The sequence below is a fragment of the Archocentrus centrarchus genome, chromosome 4 (assembly GCF_007364275.1).
Source record: "Archocentrus centrarchus isolate MPI-CPG fArcCen1 chromosome 4, fArcCen1, whole genome shotgun sequence".
Taxonomy (NCBI): domain Eukaryota; kingdom Metazoa; phylum Chordata; class Actinopteri; order Cichliformes; family Cichlidae; genus Archocentrus; species Archocentrus centrarchus.
The window spans coordinates 38,329,042-38,347,274 of NC_044349.1; the positions used below are offsets into that span (position 1 = coordinate 38,329,042).

Consider the following 18,233-nt stretch of genomic DNA (forward strand, 5'->3'; position numbering starts at 1 on the left):
ACAATTAGAACATCACCCATGTCACCATGTTCTGTCATTAATCTGTACAAGATTTCTCTGTATTGATTAAATTAGAACATCAGGAAGAAGATGTGCCTGACTGAGAGGAATCTGGGTCATGAAGAACCAGCCAGAACAAGACTGAAGGTCAACTCATAGCACCCAGAGATTGTTTATGCTTAGATAACGTGTATAAAAATGTTTTGGATAGACAGGAACACGGGCTCAGAGAGAGAGCACACACAGGCTGTCTCTTCTGAGTCCCCACATGCATGTGTATTTTTCTGATCCTTTAATATATTAAATCTTTTACTTTTTTAATTAAAGTGTTTCAGGTGTCTTCCTTCACAAAAAACCTGTTTACCTGACAGCGTGAAACGTGGAAACTTGATAATGTTCAGCTTTTTCACAGCTACATGCATGTTTGCTGCATTATCCACAGCTCCACCTTCTCTTTGACTCCAAACTCCTCCAGGATCCCTTCAGTCTCCTCTGCCACCGCTGAGCTTCGTACACTGCTTTGGTCTGGAGGACTTTTTCTTCATTCTGACCGTCCCTGACACAGTGCAGTGTTACAGTGAGGTAATGGTCTTGAGTCAAACTTGTCTCTCCATCAGCTGTAATACTGCCTTTTCTAATGTGTTTCAGGTCTGAGATAAGATTGCTCTTTTCAACCTCATAGCAAGCAGGGGTGAGATGGTTTGTTAAACTGTCTGCTTGGAGGGGGGGTTGTATTTTGACCTGAGAGCCTTTGTCATTTCCCTACAGAGAATATGTAATGGGAATGAAACAGAAGTGTAAAGGGTAAAATAGCACGTTAGCATTTTGGCAATTCTAATTTTCATTTGAGCCGTGGCACACATTATGTGACAAATTATCCTGCCAAAATTGAGGGGCTGCCACCATAACAACAGGGTGCAAACCTTTCACCACAAACGCGGTCACTGCTTGGTGACATTTTCGCCTCTGTCATTTTACTCTTCCTTGCCTCGATGAAAGGGGTAGCTAAAGGTGCGAGACCCGGCCTCTGAGCCAGCCAGCCTCTCGTAGTTCTCATCAACTAACTGTTATTACAGGAGCTTTAGATTATTCATACAGTGTAGTGAAAGCAGTACAGCAAAATGATAACACTAACACAACCGACAGGACCTGGAAGAGTTTAACGTTACCTGCGGCATTTAAGCCAGAGGGCGCTGTGTTGTTAGCGCTGCTTTGAGAGCCACCACCAAGCAGCACATCAAAGACATTACATTTGTGCAAATGAACTGCATGCTGTGTGGCCAAATGTTTCTGCATATTGGAAGTATTTCCGCCCTTTGTTGAAATCAACGCTCTGCATGTGTTGCCCTCGTATCATCTTTCTTTTTGAAATACAACCAGACTTTAGATGGCTTCTGCCTCGACGCCATGCTGGAGTTGTTCTGAGCTGGTGGTGGGCGGATCGATCCAAATATCGATAATATCGATACCAACGTTGGCATTGGTATTGATCAATACCAGTGTAATAAGATCGATACTTTAGCTTCAGGTTCTCTCCTGTATGCAGCGCTGCGGTTTCGTCAAAGATGCGAGCTGACTGTTTAAGTGCGGCACAAAGCAGGTACACTTTGCTCCTCCCCTTCCCGCATTGTTTTGACATTATACCATCACGTGAAATGTAGCATATTTTACGGGCCACTTCCTGCCCCGCCCCCTACTTCTGGCCTGCGATTTGATGTCAAAAATATAAGACAATTTGGCCCTTTAAGTAACTTTTTTGACATTTCACTTTCCCCTCCAACTAAGAGGAGTTAGCAAAATGTCAAAAAAGTAACTTAAAGGTCTTATATTTTTATTATATTTTTGACATCAAATCGCAGGCCAGAAGTAGGGGGCGGGGCCGGAAGTGTAAATGTTTTATAATGTTGTGAAGTGATAATTTTGTACAGCTTGTTTATTTAAGAAAAAATCCAGAAAATTAGTGAATGAAGGGATATTTTTATTACATTTTTGTACTATACTTTGTGAATACTGGAAAAAAGTTTTAATTTGTTTTGAATGATCATTTTGTACAATTTATTTAAGAAATAAATCCAACCATCACAATGTGTGGGAAAATTGGTTTGTTACTGTTGTAATGTTTCACAGCAAAAACTTTTATTTTGATAAAGTATTTTCTATTTACCTATAAACTTTACCCAATTTTGTCCTGGTTTTTAACTAATTAATGATCCAAAGGGGAAAAAAAATCCCAAAACACTTAAACTTCATGAAAATTCTTCGGTATTGGTATCAGTAACAGTAACAGTATCGGTGATACTGGCCCTGTATTTACTTGGTATCGGATCAATAGCAAATTTTGCAGTATTGCACACCACTATTCTGAACCAAGTACGGGGTGTGATGTCACTGACATGAGGGCAGGAGCACCCTCATGTCAGTGGAACCAGTGAGTGAAATCATCTTAGGCAAGCACGCTAACAATTCTGAGGAATTGAATTACTGGGAACCGGGTCTCTATTCCCATCCCTACTTAAGAGTATTCGTTTCTTCTTCATTCACCTCTTTTCACTCTGTTTATATCCCACTCTGCATTTAATCATTAGTTATTATTAATAACCTCTCTCTCCTATAGTTTGCCTCTCCTTGCTCTCTTCTCTTTCCCTTACCAGATTCAATTCAGTTTTTATAGCGCCAAATCTCCTCATGATCCCCCCCCCTCCCTGAGCCTGGTTCTGTTGGAGGTTTCTTCCTGTTAAAGGGAGTTTTTCCTTCCCACTGTCACCGAGTGCTGCTCATAGGGGGTCGTTCTGACTGTTGGGTTTTCTCTGTATTATTGTAGGGTCTTTACCTACAATACAAAGCATCTTGAAAGGACTGTTGTGATTTGGTGCTGTATGAAAAAACTGAAATAAACTAAATTAATGTGAAGCACACAAAAAAAAATCTCACAAACTGGAATGTAATTTTGATATCAGCTGACATCATCATGTTTATGATGAATATGATGCGCCATCATATTAATTTTTTCTACAAACGGCATGAAAACAACGTCAGTATTCTCATTGTACATCCTGTATAATGACAATAAAGGCATTCTATTCTATTCTATTAAGTTCTTTCTTCTTCTCTGTGTTTCTTGTCACATCGTGTTTTGATTGGAGGTGTTTTGGTACAGACAGCTGATCCATCAGTGATTGCTGCATAGAGTCACTACTGTTGCTGAGCTTCCAGTCCGGGCTGCATACCTCAGTCCATCCACAGCCGCTCTCAGAATGCTGCACCTCCTGGTAATCTTGGCGAATCCTTGATCTGTGCAAACAGCCGGCTGCTGTGTTATTGCCGCACCGTCAAAGGCCTTACACAGGAGCGCGTTGCACACTGATTATGTTTAATAGGGCGAAAACACTTTAGAAAAAGAATTACTGACTGCTCTTAAGAAAGAAGCAGGTATTCAAGTGCAGGTGTTTCTTTTCTTCTTCTTTCACTGAATATCTGTCTTATTTCTAAACACACTGCTCTGAAAAAGGTACTAATGAGATCTGTTGTGACAGGCTCTGCTTCCACACTCAGAGTTATCAGTGATGTCACACCTTTTTATTGTTTCTCAGGTCATTTATATTTCTGTTTGTGCAGTTTTCCTCTCTGAGCTCATGGTGTTTTTTAACAAGCAGACTTGTGGTACTGGTGTTTCTGCAGTATGCATACATTTCTATACAGATGATAAACCTTGTACTTGATCCTATCTATCATATCCAAAATGTAGGATCACAACTTTGCAAGTGGAAATTTACAGTAGAGCGTGTCACTTCTGGTTTGCGTCACACAGTGTCGACAGCGTGGATGTGTTCTGTAGGTGGGCGTGGTGGCTGCAGGGGTTTGAAGTGTTGCATATATGTTTGACTGTATCTTGTATCTCTGAAGTGTATTTTATATTTTATAGCTTATTTAGTGTTGCATGCAGCAGCCCAGGGACTGCAGCTGGAAAGCCAACAGCTAAATCTGGTAAAAGTTATCTGTTCTCATACGGTCTCAGTGTGTTTATGTACCACCCCTGGCAGGTGAAACGTTATCTAAATGGTGTAATTCAGTAAACTAAGAGGAAAACCCTCATTGGAGTCCCTGAACCGGACCTCTGGACCGTGTTTGTGCTGTTTTGGAGCATTTGCAGTGCAATTAAAACCAATAATCTGGCTGCTGTGTGGTTCATTATATTAACAGGTGGTCCAAAAAGTCTGAGCTCCAGTTTTGGTGAGTGAAATTCTGGGACTTTTGTTTTGGAAGTTACGTACAATAACTTCAATCCTTCAAAATTTTAAAATGGCCATCATTTCCAGCTGAGGAGGCAGAATTTCCACCCAAGCTGGAGTGCTCACCAGTTCCCCCCATTCAACTCTGAGGAGCTCAAATTTATATCAGCAGCTTCTTTGTCTGATTTTAACATGAAACAGCAGAAAATTATAACGCCATGTTTCTGTGAGGATCTTCTGAAGGGACCATAAAGCTATTTAAATATTTTAGCAATGAAAAATCCAGAGCACCATGACAGCACAATGATGCCTACAACTATGTCTGCAAATGTGTTTAAATTCATAAAGTGCCAATTAAAAACCATGAGATTTCATGCATTTACCCTCACAAAGACCCTTCACCCTGTCAGGACTCAAACAGAAGTCCCCTCTAACCCTGCCACATCGCCCCTGCTGGTAAATCATTTTCACAGTCACGATTAAATATTTTGTTCTGACAGAGTTTCTGAGAAACTTCAGATTTCTAAAGTCATCGTCTGATCTGACATCAAGATCCGCTCGACTTCATTTCAACCAGCCTTTATCAAAAGAGTAAAAATAAATGAGTATGTGTGCCAGTTTGGGCACTGTGGTATCTACTTGTGAGTATTTAAGTATCTTCTGTACTATATGCAGTATTCTCTGTACACTTGCTTTGTGTTTTTAGCCGCTGAAACTGTTTCAGCTGCAGTTCTGTTCATGCTCTGCGGGTTTCAGATGGTCAGCACATTGTTAACCACAGCTCACATGGACTGTGTCACTTCTCCCAAAACTGAAAAATACAAATAAATAAGATAATAAATAAATAAAAGCCTTCCACTGGCTTCACCCACTAAAGTCTGTCTTTTTGGCCTTTATTGTTGCATTTTTAATGTGTGCTAGTTCCCATCATATTCTGCAGACCCCTGCAGAGCTTCTGTCTTTATGGTGACAGTTTTCCCTTTTAATGCCAACATAAGAAGGAGAACACGGTGACATGTTAACGGTCGCAGCCTTGGATAAAAGCCAGACTTTGGAAAACTGTCCTGCAGTCCTGACTCGTGTAAACCGGAGTGAATCCCTGCTGTGGAATAACTGCCAGTCTGCACCGTGTGCTTCAGCTCCGTCCTTTGTGAAATTCATTTATTTTATGTAGAATTTTCCCTCATATATTCAGCAATGATGACTTCCTGTCGTGTATGTAATCATGACTGACTCTGACTTCTCAGCACAGCGTCCTCTTGTTGAGATCACATCCATAAATGTTCAGTTCAGCTACGGATGGACTGTTTTTCAGAGCCACAGGTTAAAGTTTACCGCTGCTCTGCAGAGTTAGTCGCTCTCTTCCCACATCCTCTCACACTGAGCTTCTCGTTTTCTTTCGGTCACATGACCATTTGTTGCATCAGCTTTTTAGTGCATAACTCACATTCTGACATAAATGTGCATCAGTTTCATTCAGAAGTTTTATTTAAAGTACAGAATCAGGAGTCAGAGTGCTACCACAGGCTCATAAATCCTTAAACAGCTTTTGTGGCTCTCGTCTCGTTTTCTGAACGAAGCCTCCAAAAACTTTTCATCATCTTAAACTCATCATCATCATTCTCGGTGAAGCTCAGGGTCAGTTAGGGTTGTAGTGAGTAGCCCAAACCTCGTGTGGATGGATCCTCTCAGACGGTCTCATGAAATTTGGTTCGTTTGGGCATCTCCATCCTGACCCCCCTCCCCCATTAACTGTCAGACGTCATAAAAAGGTGTTAATACCACAGGTCTCCAGTTTGTCTCGCAGACACACACCTGTGTCAGCTTCCACCTGTTGGTCACAGAGACCAGCTCCTAACCTTAAAGTTTAAAGGCAGAGCTTTCTCACTTCCTCACTGGCTTCATGTCCGAGTCCCGGAGGTCGCCTGGGGCGTAACCCGGACCGTGCAGGTCATATTGGTTTTCTCAGACGTCACAGAGGTGTGCTGCAGAATGGCCGGTTGCTATGACAGCAGCGCGGTTGGTCGCGCTCCCGGTGCGCTGATTAGCCTTCCTGCCTCTAACAGCCCCCCTCTGTTCCTCTGTTACGCAAAGAGCAGGGGCAGGTTGTGATTTGCTCGCCGCGGCCCTCCTCCTCCCTCTCCGGGGCTGGACTTATTCAGAGAGTTTGCAGGCGGAGCCACTTTGGTGCTTTTCCTCTGAGATAAATAGTGCGCGGTACAAGTGGGAACGACGCGCGCCTGACTGTCCTTTTCTGTTTCCTGCCAGGGACAGTCCACAGTGTCAGCCCGAAAACAGGCGCAGCAGAGCCGTGGAAACGGGAAAAAACGAAACAAAGAGGAGTTAATATGTCTGGAAGTAAAGACAGCGACGGAGGATGGAAGAAATTTCTGTGGAATTCAGAGAAGAAGGAGTTTCTGGGACGCACCGGATGCAGCTGGTGTGAGTACTCTTTTTGTCCTTTCTCGTCAGCAGGCAGGCCGGTGCTGCTGATGGAGGGTTTGGCTGAGGCAGAGCGGGGACTGAGGGGGCTCAGAGCGGATTTATTTTTATCCTTACTCCGTTTCCTGGCTGTGCAGACACCCCGCACCTGTTAGAGCCCCCAGCCCGAGCCACGCCGCGTCGTGACTTCGCTTTTTAATGGAGGCTGTGTGCGCAAGTTGGTCCTTCAAATGAGAATGAAGGAAAAAGGTGAAACATGAAGTACGAGTGCTGGTTACAGGTCGAATGAAGTCAAAAACAAGGCCAGTTAATGAGGATAATGAGCCAGTGAGGTCCCTGTAGAAATGAGTGATTTGCTGCCTTTGGGATGTTTCAGCTCAAAGCAAAGACACACGCACAGTAACAGGTAGTCATTAGGAAGGCGGAGCCCTGATCAGCTCATTGATTATCAATTGTCCTTTATGAAAAGGTCATCTTGAAGGACAGCCTGTGGTGGGCCAGGACTTCTTTGCACTGAAAAAGTAAATTGGCGGCTGCTTCGGCTTATCTTTCTGTGTTTTCGAGGCACCGAGAACATTAATAACCGAGCAGCTGATCACTGGACCCGGCAAGCTCGGTTCTGCTTTCCCACCACTGAACTCTAACCCGAGATCACCGGATCCGGTTCTGAGCGTTTCAGCCCTGTTTGCAGTGCTTTAAGACGCCTAATGCGGTCCGCAGCGGGTGAAGGTTTGATGGGATAACCGCTCTGCATTACATAGCGCCAATTAAGCTCGTTAGAAAGTCTGTGTGTCTGTGTGTGTGTGTGTGTGTGTTTGTCCTCCAGACGCCGCTCGGTAACACAGTGATCACGACTCACACGCCCCCCCTCGTATTTTTATCCTGGAAGAAATGAGGCGTCATTCTTCAGAGCTTAATAAAATCTTCAAACCAACGATTCTTTCTGAGAAACGCTCCAGGAGCTCCACTCAGGTGGAAACACTGAAGCCACTCCGTGATGCTGCTGTGAGGGTGAGGAGCACACAGAGCCCTGTTGCTTTAAAAGCAACAGGTACGTCTGAGAGAGGTGTGCGCTCATCATCTGCTCAAAGCAGCACAGCAGACTGAACACACACAGACAGACTCACACACACACACACGGTTTTTACATAGATTTATGTCACCTGTTTGAACACAAGCTTTCTGCAGACTTCTCTCATTTTCGGGCAATTTCATAAACTGAAATGGGTTTTAGCTTCAGTCCTCATCATTTTTGTTGTAATGGAGGCCAAAAACTCACTGGTAGGTGCTAAAATTAAAGAGAGGCCCTGATTTTCATTATGGGTTTATCAGAGGGATTTACTGGCATATACAGCATACAGTAGAGTCTCTTACATGTTACTTAACCTTTGGCCTTTTTTAATGAACCAAAATGAGTGTGAGTGACTAAAATCACAGATGATAAATGAGGGGAAAGGTTTACAGTCAGTCCTCATGTTACTGTGATAAAGGCCTCTGACTGAATCTGACGTCATGTCTAACATTTGGGCGGGTTAAATTTAATCAAAGGTAAAATAAGTTCAGATTACTGCTCGTGCTTCCATTTGTAAAGAAACCAGGAGGAATATTAGTGATTTAATGTGTCCCAGCTGGAGATGAACTACTACATCATGTCAGATTTATACGTTAACATCTGCAAAATAAGAAGTAACTAAAGCTTTAAAGTACATGGTATGGAGTTAGTACTTTACACTGTATTTCAGTGAAGTACCCAAGTACTAACTGTACCACGTGAGCAGTTTCCACTTCCTGTACTGCTCCGTATGCCGCAGACAGGAGCCGGGGTACGACAGCGTCAGGCTTGGCGCTCATTACGTCTCCTCCACGTGTTTGTCTCAACATGTCAGACAGAAAGTGTCTGCGAGCGAGGAGAGACATGCAGCATGAATGCAGGGACCGTCCCTTCACAACACGCTGCAGCAGCCTGCTGGGGGAGGTGCTCTCCATTCACCACCCCCACCGTTCCCTCACGCTGCTTACTTTGAGCCTGCAGTGTGTTGGGCTGCTCCATCACAAAACTGATACCAGACAACAGGCGGTAAATATAACCACCCACAACATTAAAGCCACTCACAAAGTGAACAGCAGCGGTCACCACGAGCAGTTCTGCTGAGAAAGCTTCCCAAGGATCTTTGCTCTGACGCCCACTGAAGCCCTTAAACAAGTTTTGCCACTTGGCAGCCATCTTGAATCATGAGTTTCAAGTGATTTTAAAAACTGCCCTAAAAGTGCTGATTTTGTTTTAAAAGCCCTTTTCCCTTAGAAAATTTCACTTTGACCACCGTCTTTACTTTTGTTGAATTCCTTCGTAGATTTGAACTCAGGCCCTTTTTCCACTGATGGGGTGCCGGTGCCAGTATTTGAACTGTTCACCGGTTTTTCCACCGTGAATGCACTCGGTGCTCGGCCAGAAAACCGGTTCAACTCCGGCCCCGCAAGCTGGTCTGGAACCAACAATGCATGATGAAAGCAGCAGAATGGCGTGACTGTCGTCTCAACATCAAGTTTTCTACCATATTACATGTGTATTACAGGAGAAAAGCGATTTTCAGGGCTGTGAATTAGGTTGGGCTCTAAGGCTGAACTTGCTGCTTTGTATCAGTTCATATCACAGATAAAAGGACACAAAGTGCGTTCTTGTCGTCTTGCTCTAATCGCTGTCTGTGTTTCCCTCTGTGCTGCACACAGATGCTGCAGTAGTTTGGTTTGGACCCTAAAACATATTTGCAGCACAGAAAGGAGAGCGTGTTCTCCCACGTTTGTGCGCTTCGGCTTCGTGTCCAGACGAGGACCCGCCCACACTCATACGTAAAGGAGCAGTTCACAGAAACGCGGTGGGAACGCGGGCCCGTTCTTGAGCGGTTCATTGAAACCAGCACCGGCACCTCGGCGACGCAAACGTAGCACGAGTGTAACGTCTCATCATTTCTGGTGCCATCCACTGAAACACCTCCTCCCCCTTTGATAAAGTCACTGCCCAAAGCAAGACCCCCCACCACCACCACCCCACCCCAAAAGCTGCTCAGGAATGATCCAAGAAAATACAAAGAGCTCGGGCCATCGACCTGACCTCCAAACTCCCCACCCATTGGTCTGAAAAAGCCACAAAACTCCAGAGCCCCAAGAATCTGCTGCTGGTGACCACAGGACCCCCCCAGAGGTCGTGCACATTGCAAACAGGGGTCCAAAATATCAGGCGGGGGGTTTTAATGTTGCGGCTCCTCCTGTTCTGATTTCAACAGGCCGAGACATGTAAGGAAAGCCCTGATTGGGTAGTCTGGGAGCAGACAAAGGGATCTGGCTGCCTGTAGCATGGCACACTGTTTGACTTCATTTCTCCTGCACACACGAGGAAATAGGCGGTTATTTGTTTTGCAAATACACCTGCGCTGTACTGCAGCTGCTTACTGCAACACATCTTTGTGAGATGGCGCACTCCAAAGAATTCACCGTGTGTGTGAACTAAAATCCTGAGGGCCCACATTCACACCGACGTAGTCGTGGGTTTCTGACACGACTGCAGTCATACGAGTGAAGTCCCGCCCACATTTAAAGTGCTTCATAGCTGATGGTCGGTCACTAGCAGCTACTCCAGGCCCTGACATCCTCGTCTCAATCAACATCTCAATCCTGATGGTAGCTGCTTCAGTTGCTCGTCTCAGTTTGAGAAGTTTGACCTGAGACCTGCCTGCTTTATGTCTGTTATTTCACCGGCGTTTGACAGTCTCAGGTCACCATAGTGTCTTCCTGTGTGCCCTCCAGTGGTGTAGTCTACATTTTTGTAGTGGGTATACTGTGCTTAGAAACACAAGCGCCCCTGTAGTGCGACGTAATCAACAGTTATTGATTTTTAACCATATTTAACATTTCAAAATTTCTGATGCTTACATTTAAATAAATGTACAACAGTTGGCTTTGTATTAAACATGTAGAATTTATAACGGTATAAAAGCGAAACATGTTTAAGTATTAAGAACTAAGTACAGACAGACTATTAAAACAAACAGGTTCTTCTAAAGCTGCCTCTGACCTCAGGGGCAGCTGCTTTATAACAACATTAAACTGTAGCTTGTTTTCTCCATTTTCAGTAAACTGTAAATCCTCTAGCAGCTGTCTGTCTAAGCTGTTCCTGCCTACATCCCCAGCCAATCACAAAGGAGCAGCTGAATAAGAAACCAATCATAGAGCAGAGCTGCGGTAATGAGCTCAGCCAATGGCTGTGAGCCTCAGATGGAATCGGAGGAAAGGGGAGCGTATGGCAGCAGGTGACCGCATCGGAGAGGAGGAGTAAAGAGTTTTCGCTGATCTTTATAAACAAATTACATATCATTGGGCAGTTTTAAGTGGTGATCTGGAAATTCAAAAGCTTTTTCTAGCGGGTATACGGCGTATACCAGCGTATCATGTAGACTACACCACTGGTGCCCTCCCTGTACAGCTGAAGAGTTCAGGCTGCTGCTGCTCTTCCGTGGTCGCACAGGTGAAGTTCGGCCCTCCTGAAATCACTGAAACTGAACACGTTCTGCAGTAACACTGACTCTGTTGGTCTGTGTTGTGCTGATGGGTTTACTCTTTACTGTTGTAGGTCCTCCTGAACCAGCAGCTAGCTGAGCGGCCTTGAACCTGCTTTCAGGCTCACTGAGCTCCTTTCTTCAGCTGGGCCTGCTCAGCATGTTTAAACTGCATGTTTTCTGCTTCAGAGCAGGCCTCTTTGAGGACCACTGTGCTCTGAAGCATACCTATTGAGCATGTAGTTACAAAGAGCCTTTGTTACCTGAATTAACAGGTTTATTCATGTTCTCATTTCTTTAAATTAACCCCCCACTTAAAATGGTATTAAAAAAAAAAAAAATCTCAATCCTGGTGATTTTCCTTTGATGGAAGGCCAAAACCAGGAAATACCCCAATACTGCTTGCTGGATTGTACCACACAGGGAAGCATCTTTTATAGTTTTCTCCACTCACGTAATGAAGCTTTCCTTTCAGGTGTAATCCACCCATTTGTCTGAAATGGGCAAGGGGAAATTGTAAGTTTTTGTAGGAGCATGAATAGAGCCCTTTTTAATTCCAGTTAAATGTTTTTTACTGCGAGCCCGTTCAAGGTAACGCGGGGGGGTGCAGCCATCCCACCTTCTGTGTGACTTAAGCTTTAAATGAGGTGAGAAAGAAGGATCGCAGCGAGGGGCTCATGAAGGATTCACTGCATGTTGCTCTGAAGGTTTGCTGTTGATCGTACATGATGCTGGTTTTTAGGACACTGCCCATTTCATAAAAATAAAGTGATGATAGAGAGGCTAGAATAAACTGGTCACTCCTGTCGCCTTCAGATGCTTATTGTGATTTCTGTCCCATTTGAAACAGTCTGCCTCTTTTCTCCTGCTAATGGATTTTTATTTATTTTTTTCCAGCTCATTAATTTGATTTCCTTTCCTCCTCCTGCAGTTAAAATCCTCTTGTTCTACCTGATTTTCTACGGATGCTTGGCTGGAATTTTCGTCGGGACCATTCAGGCAATGCTGCTAACGTTAAGTAAAGACAAGCCCACCTATCAGGACCGAGTCGCTCCCCCAGGTAAATGCTCCTCCTCACCTTTCTGACTTTGATAAATGTCACAGAGCTGATGCAGCATCAAACATCTGCAGCCATGTTGGAGTTACAGATGACTGCTGGGGGGGGGGGGGGGGGGTCCCTTTAAGCAGCTACTTGATCAGGAGTCTTCTGACCTTAAATGATTCGGCCATTTTGTCCTTCACTCCCTCAGCCAGTCAATGCCCCCCCCAGGCTACAGGGAGCTAAAAACATGTGCTATGATTAAGCATCACAGCTGACATGACTGCATCTGCACGCATGACGTGTGTGTGTGTGTGTGTGGTGTGTGTGTGTGTGTGGGGTTCATTGTTTGAATAAAGGAAGAAAAGTTTTTGGCCCCCCCCCCGCGTGGTTTTATAGGCTCAAGAGGGAAAACCTGACGTGTAATATCGTGATGCAAAACGCTGCTGCATTTCAACATTTCCTGCGAGCTCGCTCTGAGACAGCTTTGAGTGCCAGGCCTCGTCTCGCGTTCGCACAGCTCGGCCCTCGTGGTATTTTTAGCCGATATTCTAGACGACTGGCTGGCGTACCCGTGTGGGCTGCCGTTTGTCCACGACTGTGACAATCAGAGATTAGGCCGAGGAAAGCACCAGAGTGAGCGTTGGAGAGCTCCAAGCTGAGCAGCTTTACAGAAGTGGCATGATCAAGGAAGCAGTGAGGCTTTTTTTTTTTTTTCCCCTCCTTTCAGACCTTGAGCCCGCCTCCCTCTCAGAGGCTAAAAGTTTCCATTGTGAGAGAGACACACGTGAGCGTGTGGATGGGTGGGGGTGGTGAACTTTCACAAGCTGCCTCTGACATTCAAACTGCTGCCTCTGCTCTCCTCGTCTCTGCTGCACCGGCAGCAAAGAGTCCCGCTGCGAGGCCAAGGAGGGCTTCGTGAATGTCGCTCCCCTCACCATTGCATTCTCCCCTCGCCACGCCTCGTACAGTGTGGAAAATTACTGCTGCGAAGAGCTTACACAGGAAATCCAAGACCCCCACGTTGTCCTGAGATAATGGAGCACAATAGCTCATGTGCCATGTCTTAGAAATTCAAACTTTTTTCCATGAATTAAGTTTTATAAGGTGTGCTGAAAATGTGCTGTTCCATGAGTTTTGTTTTCCTACCAAACCAGCGTGGTGTGTTTGCAGGTCTGTCACACACACCCCGCTCAGACAAATCTGAAATAGCTTTCAAAAAGACCGACCCGTCTACATACAGCAAGCATGTGGAAAGCATGAAGGAATTCCTGAAACCCTACAACGACTCATTTCAGATTAATGAGAACTACGAGGACTGCGGAGGCAAGTATCAGCAGGGAACATCACTGTACATCAACATTTGTCACTTGTAATCACGTGTTCAGAGATCTCATTTAATTTTTGCCATTTTCAGAGGCTCCTAGCACGTACAGGGACCGCCCTGCAGAAAGTGGGAAGGACGATCGGAAGAAATCCTGCAAGTTCTTAAGAAGATGGCTTCAGGAATGCTCTGGGCTCAACGATGAGAACTTTGGTTTCTCAGAGGGAAACCCGTGTGTTATCATCAAGCTCAACAGGATCGTCAACTTCAGACCAAAGGTAGGGTTACTGCTCAAACTCCAAAGCTGCACTAATGCTAACTGGCACAAAATGGCTCCAGTCAACACTGTAAATGAGCTCTAATGTGAGCTGCTGCATCTGTTTTACATCAAAGTGCCATCTTGAGTCCACTGCAATAAATAACAACCAGAATCATGTTTTACATGGTTGGAAACTTGCTGTAGTCGAGGTGCTTAATTAAAACAAAACAATCATTTCATTGGTCCAAGTTTAACCAATTAATCACTTGCTTGTTTTCTTTTTAGCCTCCTTCAAATGACACGCTCCCAGCCGAACTGCAGGGCAAAGTAGAGCCTAACACGATTCCAATTTACTGCAAGCCTAAGGTACGTCTGTACGAGCGAGCAGCGTGACTTTTGGTGCACAGGTACAAGGAGAATGAATGTCTTTAATGGATCAGGTCTCACTCAAGTGTTGTGTTTGCAGAGAGAAGATGATCACAAGAGCATTGGAGACATAAAGTACTTTGGGCTAAGCCAGGGCTTCCCTCTGCAGTACTACCCATATTATGGCAAACAGCTGCACTCCCATTACCTGCAGCCGCTGGTGGCGGTTCAGTTCTTCAACGTGACGATGCACAAGGAGATCCGCATCGAGTGCAAAGCATTCGGAGAAAACATCAAGTACAGCGAGAAGGACCGCTATCAGGGACGCTTTGACATAAAGCTCACCGTGTCGTGACCTAAGCCACGCCGAGCGCTCACTCTGAAAACGAAAAACTTAGAGAAAAAAGCAGTTCACATAAAAACCACCACTAGTCTTTGAACATTCATAATATACAGGACCTACACTTAATCCGTGTGCTTTACACTAGCTTTTCTGTGTTTGAGGGTTAGAATGTAAAATCCAAGAGTAGCAATAGCAGATATTTATTCAACTGTATATGATAAGATTTCTTGAGCCATGGGATGCATTCATCTATTACTGTAAAACTGCAATTCCACTACTGACGTGTGGCAAGTCGTTTTGTCCCTGAGATAGTTCACCCTCACGTGGTTTCTATGTTTGGAGTGTCCAGTGCTGTAGTCTAGTCCCAGCTGTAACCTGTCTTATGTCAGCTTTAGTGGTCCAAGGTGTGTGTGTGTGTTTGTGTGCAGGCATTTATGGGAGTGTGTGTTCATGTGCTGACTAACTGAATCACTGGCATGGTACTCTGAATCTCTAAGGCCCACGTCTGAGTAAATAACTACGCTCCACCCGTTTGGTGGAGGAAGGGCACGTTTGTTTTGTTCACCTTAGCTGTTAGACGTAGTTTGATTTACATTTGTTTGATATTCTTTCATGTTTGTTTGAATCCTAGTGTAGAGCTTTGTGGGTCCAGCCTAGAAGACCGTCACCTCCACTGAAACAGTGGAGACTCAGTGCTTTGAAATCTGTTTTGCTGGAGACATCACACAGTGTGATGCTACTTACTGTTGAATGTTAGCCATTTTCATGATGGAAAAATTTTATATTTATGCAGTTGTACATTTTTTTTTTTTTTTTTTTCCTTCAAAGTCTAATGTATGAATCCAATACCAAAGTCGCTGGTCAAAGTTAAAGAACATCAGAGGCAGTGTAGTATCCCGTCAAATACAATGTTTAGTTGGTGTGAAAATACTTAATTCAGTGTTGAAGATCAAAACACATGTCAGGAGTCTGCTCTTGTTACTTTATTTAATCTGCATAAGGTTGAAACAATAAACAGAAAAATGAGACAACTGAAGTCTTTGTGTTGAATGTGGTTTCATCCGTCCAGAATCTTGAAGAAATACTGCACCTGGAGAAGGAATTTAAAGGACATTTACTGCAACATCAACTGAACTGACACTGGGAATCAGCTGGGCCTCCCCGTCTCATTTCTGAGCTGCCACCTTAAAAAGTCCTTTTGCACAAGCAGTCTCTGCCACTGTGCTCCAGTCTTGGGAAAATGGCAGCTCAGTCAGTCATGGGCTAATGTCTAACAAGGAGGCATTTGTCCAGATTACAGATCAGGAGTTTTCCTGAACAATGACGCTCAATGGGTCAGACCCACTCCCTGCTAAACAATGGTTTTGTTTCAAATTCCTCTGCCATTCTCGCTCTCTTTAAAACCCGTGTGATCTGAGGCTGCCCGGCCCACAGAGCACAGTCACGAGACTGGACGCAGCCTCAGAGTCCAGGAGGGTTTTGTTCTTGGCTAAATGTGAGGCTGTTATTTATGCAGGGGGCAATGAAGAAACCCGTGTGAGGATGACAGGAGCCACACAGCTGACGTGTTGTGGGTGTAGTCTGCAGTGCATGGACAGTACATCATGTACATGTGTCACCCACCTCCAGAACACCGTCTTCAGGGAGGTCTGTGCAGTGGACGGCGTTTTTCACTTTATCTTTGCCGTAAAGGGCACGCAGCGTGGTTGGACGAAGATGCCGTGCAATTTCCTGTTGGATGGAAACATCTGGATTATCACGCGTTCGCTGTTCATTATCGTTCAAAGTTAAAGTGAAGACGACAGCACTGCGTGTCAGTCGGCGCGGCCGAGGCAGTTGTGAAAGTGAACATCCTGTACCGACAGAGTGATTACTCAGCGGCCAAACATGTGATCCTGCAGAGGAAGTGACAAAATATCGACACTGCAAACTTTCCACTGCCTGCGGGGTGGAGGCCTCGCTCTTCACGCACATTTTCACTGAATTTCATGACTGTTTCTCAAAATTACTTCACTTTATTTTTCTTTGACCAACCAGAGAGCAGCAGCACGGCAAACGTCACATCCACAAGTTTTCACTGACAAAATGAAGCAGTCCTGAATATCCAACAAATACTGCACGCTTTCTATTAAACATGTCTGTAAAATCCAAGGGCTTTGTTTCGTAGGGTCTTTACCCACAATACAAAGCGCCTTGAGGTGACCGTTTGCTGTGATTTGGAGCTATATAAATAAAATTGAATTGAATTTTCCTTTTGACACTATAAAAATCGAGCAAAATGAAGCAACCCGGACATTCGATTAATTGAGCAAAGGAGGGCCCACGGGCTGCCCGAGGAACTCCAGCTTGGTCCATCAATATCTTCTTTTAAGGACTTACGTATACGAGGGCTTTATTAGAAATATTTTTGACATTTTAGCTCATGTCAGCATGAGCATGTCTCAGCGCCTTGACTGCTGTGATCTGGTGCTATATAAATAAAATTGAATTGAAACTGAATTGTCGACTTTATTCCTGTAACAGTATTTTTGATTTATTCTTAAGTACTGGATCACTGTTTGTCTTCTGTTTTCATCGTTTATTCTTAGAATTTCAATTTTGAGTTTTTAATCTTTCATTTTAACTTTCTCGTTTGCATTTTATTGTTTTGTAACACTGCTTTTACAAATTTGACCAAATTTTCAGACTAAAACTAAACTCTTCTCCTTTATTTTGGTCCATTTTCATTTCTTACGGGCCACAAACTGAACAGTAGCCGCTTTGTTCCACAAACACATTTATCTTCAGTGTCTATTTCAGACACTCCCAAGGTCGGAGCTGGTCCGTCTCGGAGCTTCCAGGAAATGCAACCTTCCCACACTGTCTGGCATCACGGGAGGGGTGACAAATGAATACTTCATTTACCAAAATGCCTGTTTAATCTGAATAAATCTTATGCAACATGACATCATATTTGATCTGCTGGGAAATGACTGTTGATGCAGCACTGGCTGTGTAGTGTGTGCTCAGCAGCAGGGAAACGTTTCTGACTTGTTTATCCTTCAGTGGATTATGAGCATGCAGACAAAAAACAGGAACCAGTGTGAAGGTCACAAATCAACTGACGCCTCTCCTCAAAGCATCAAAGCAATGCATTGTTTCAAACAAAGAAACTGCTGGAAAACTATCTGCTGTTCAGACAATCGTACTACACAACGTGTGAAACTCTATGAAGCAAATAAAGGTTCGAGCACTCAGGTAGCCACAGATCCACCAGGAACTATGGGCCAACTGTTTTATTTTAGCTCCTTTGTAAGGTTAGATCTTTGCTCAGGATATCAATGATGGGCATTGTTGATTACAGAGGAGGAGCTTCACCAGGATGTCCACAGACTTAGGAATTAACATCTTCTTAGCTTCTTACATACAGCTTAAAAATGATCCAGAAACTAATGCCCGTTACATTAAGAAGGGAGCTGTTGTTAACTAAAAGTCTTTTTAATAGATATTCTTGAGGTTGGCCAGCAGGGGTGCTTAACTAAAATGTAGCTGGGAAGAATGACTCTCCTTCACCTCAGCCTTTTGCAAACTGAGCCGGGGACGGCAGTCTGTGCACACCCAGCCAAAATTCACCACTCCACTGACTACTGAGGTTCCATGCAGCACTGAAATGCGGTTGAAAAGTGAGAGGTGAAAAGTCGT

At 44.4% G+C, this 18,233-nt stretch overlaps 2 protein-coding genes across 4 annotated transcripts in view; one reads left to right on the forward strand and one right to left on the reverse strand.

Moving 5' to 3' along the window:
* Positions 1-6,295: 6,295 nt before the first annotated feature.
* Positions 6,296-15,588, forward strand: atp1b1a (ATPase Na+/K+ transporting subunit beta 1a). 2 transcript variants are annotated; one of them, XM_030727826.1, is made up of 6 exons: positions 6,296-6,671; positions 12,153-12,281; positions 13,434-13,586; positions 13,678-13,862; positions 14,129-14,209; positions 14,310-15,588. In XM_030727826.1, the coding sequence occupies exons 1-6, from the start codon at positions 6,578-6,580 to the stop codon at positions 14,562-14,564; spliced, it is 897 nt and encodes a 298-aa protein (XP_030583686.1). In that variant the 5' UTR covers positions 6,296-6,577; the 3' UTR covers positions 14,565-15,588. The 2 variants fall into 2 exon arrangements, with proteins under 2 accessions (XP_030583686.1, XP_030583687.1); XM_030727827.1 differs by lacking the exon at positions 6,296-6,671 and adding an exon at positions 6,893-6,920.
* The window catches only part of nme7 (NME/NM23 family member 7), a 35,595-nt gene continuing 32,882 nt past the window's right edge, over positions 15,521-18,233 (reverse strand). For both annotated transcript variants that reach the window (XM_030727824.1, XM_030727823.1), the window contains exons 11-12: positions 16,176-16,283; positions 15,521-15,642 (exon numbers count right to left, since the gene is read on the reverse strand). In XM_030727824.1, the coding sequence (XP_030583684.1) occupies positions 15,610-15,642; positions 16,176-16,283 (141 nt within the window). In that variant the 3' untranslated portion in view covers positions 15,521-15,609. The remainder of the gene's footprint in view (positions 15,643-16,175; positions 16,284-18,233) is intronic.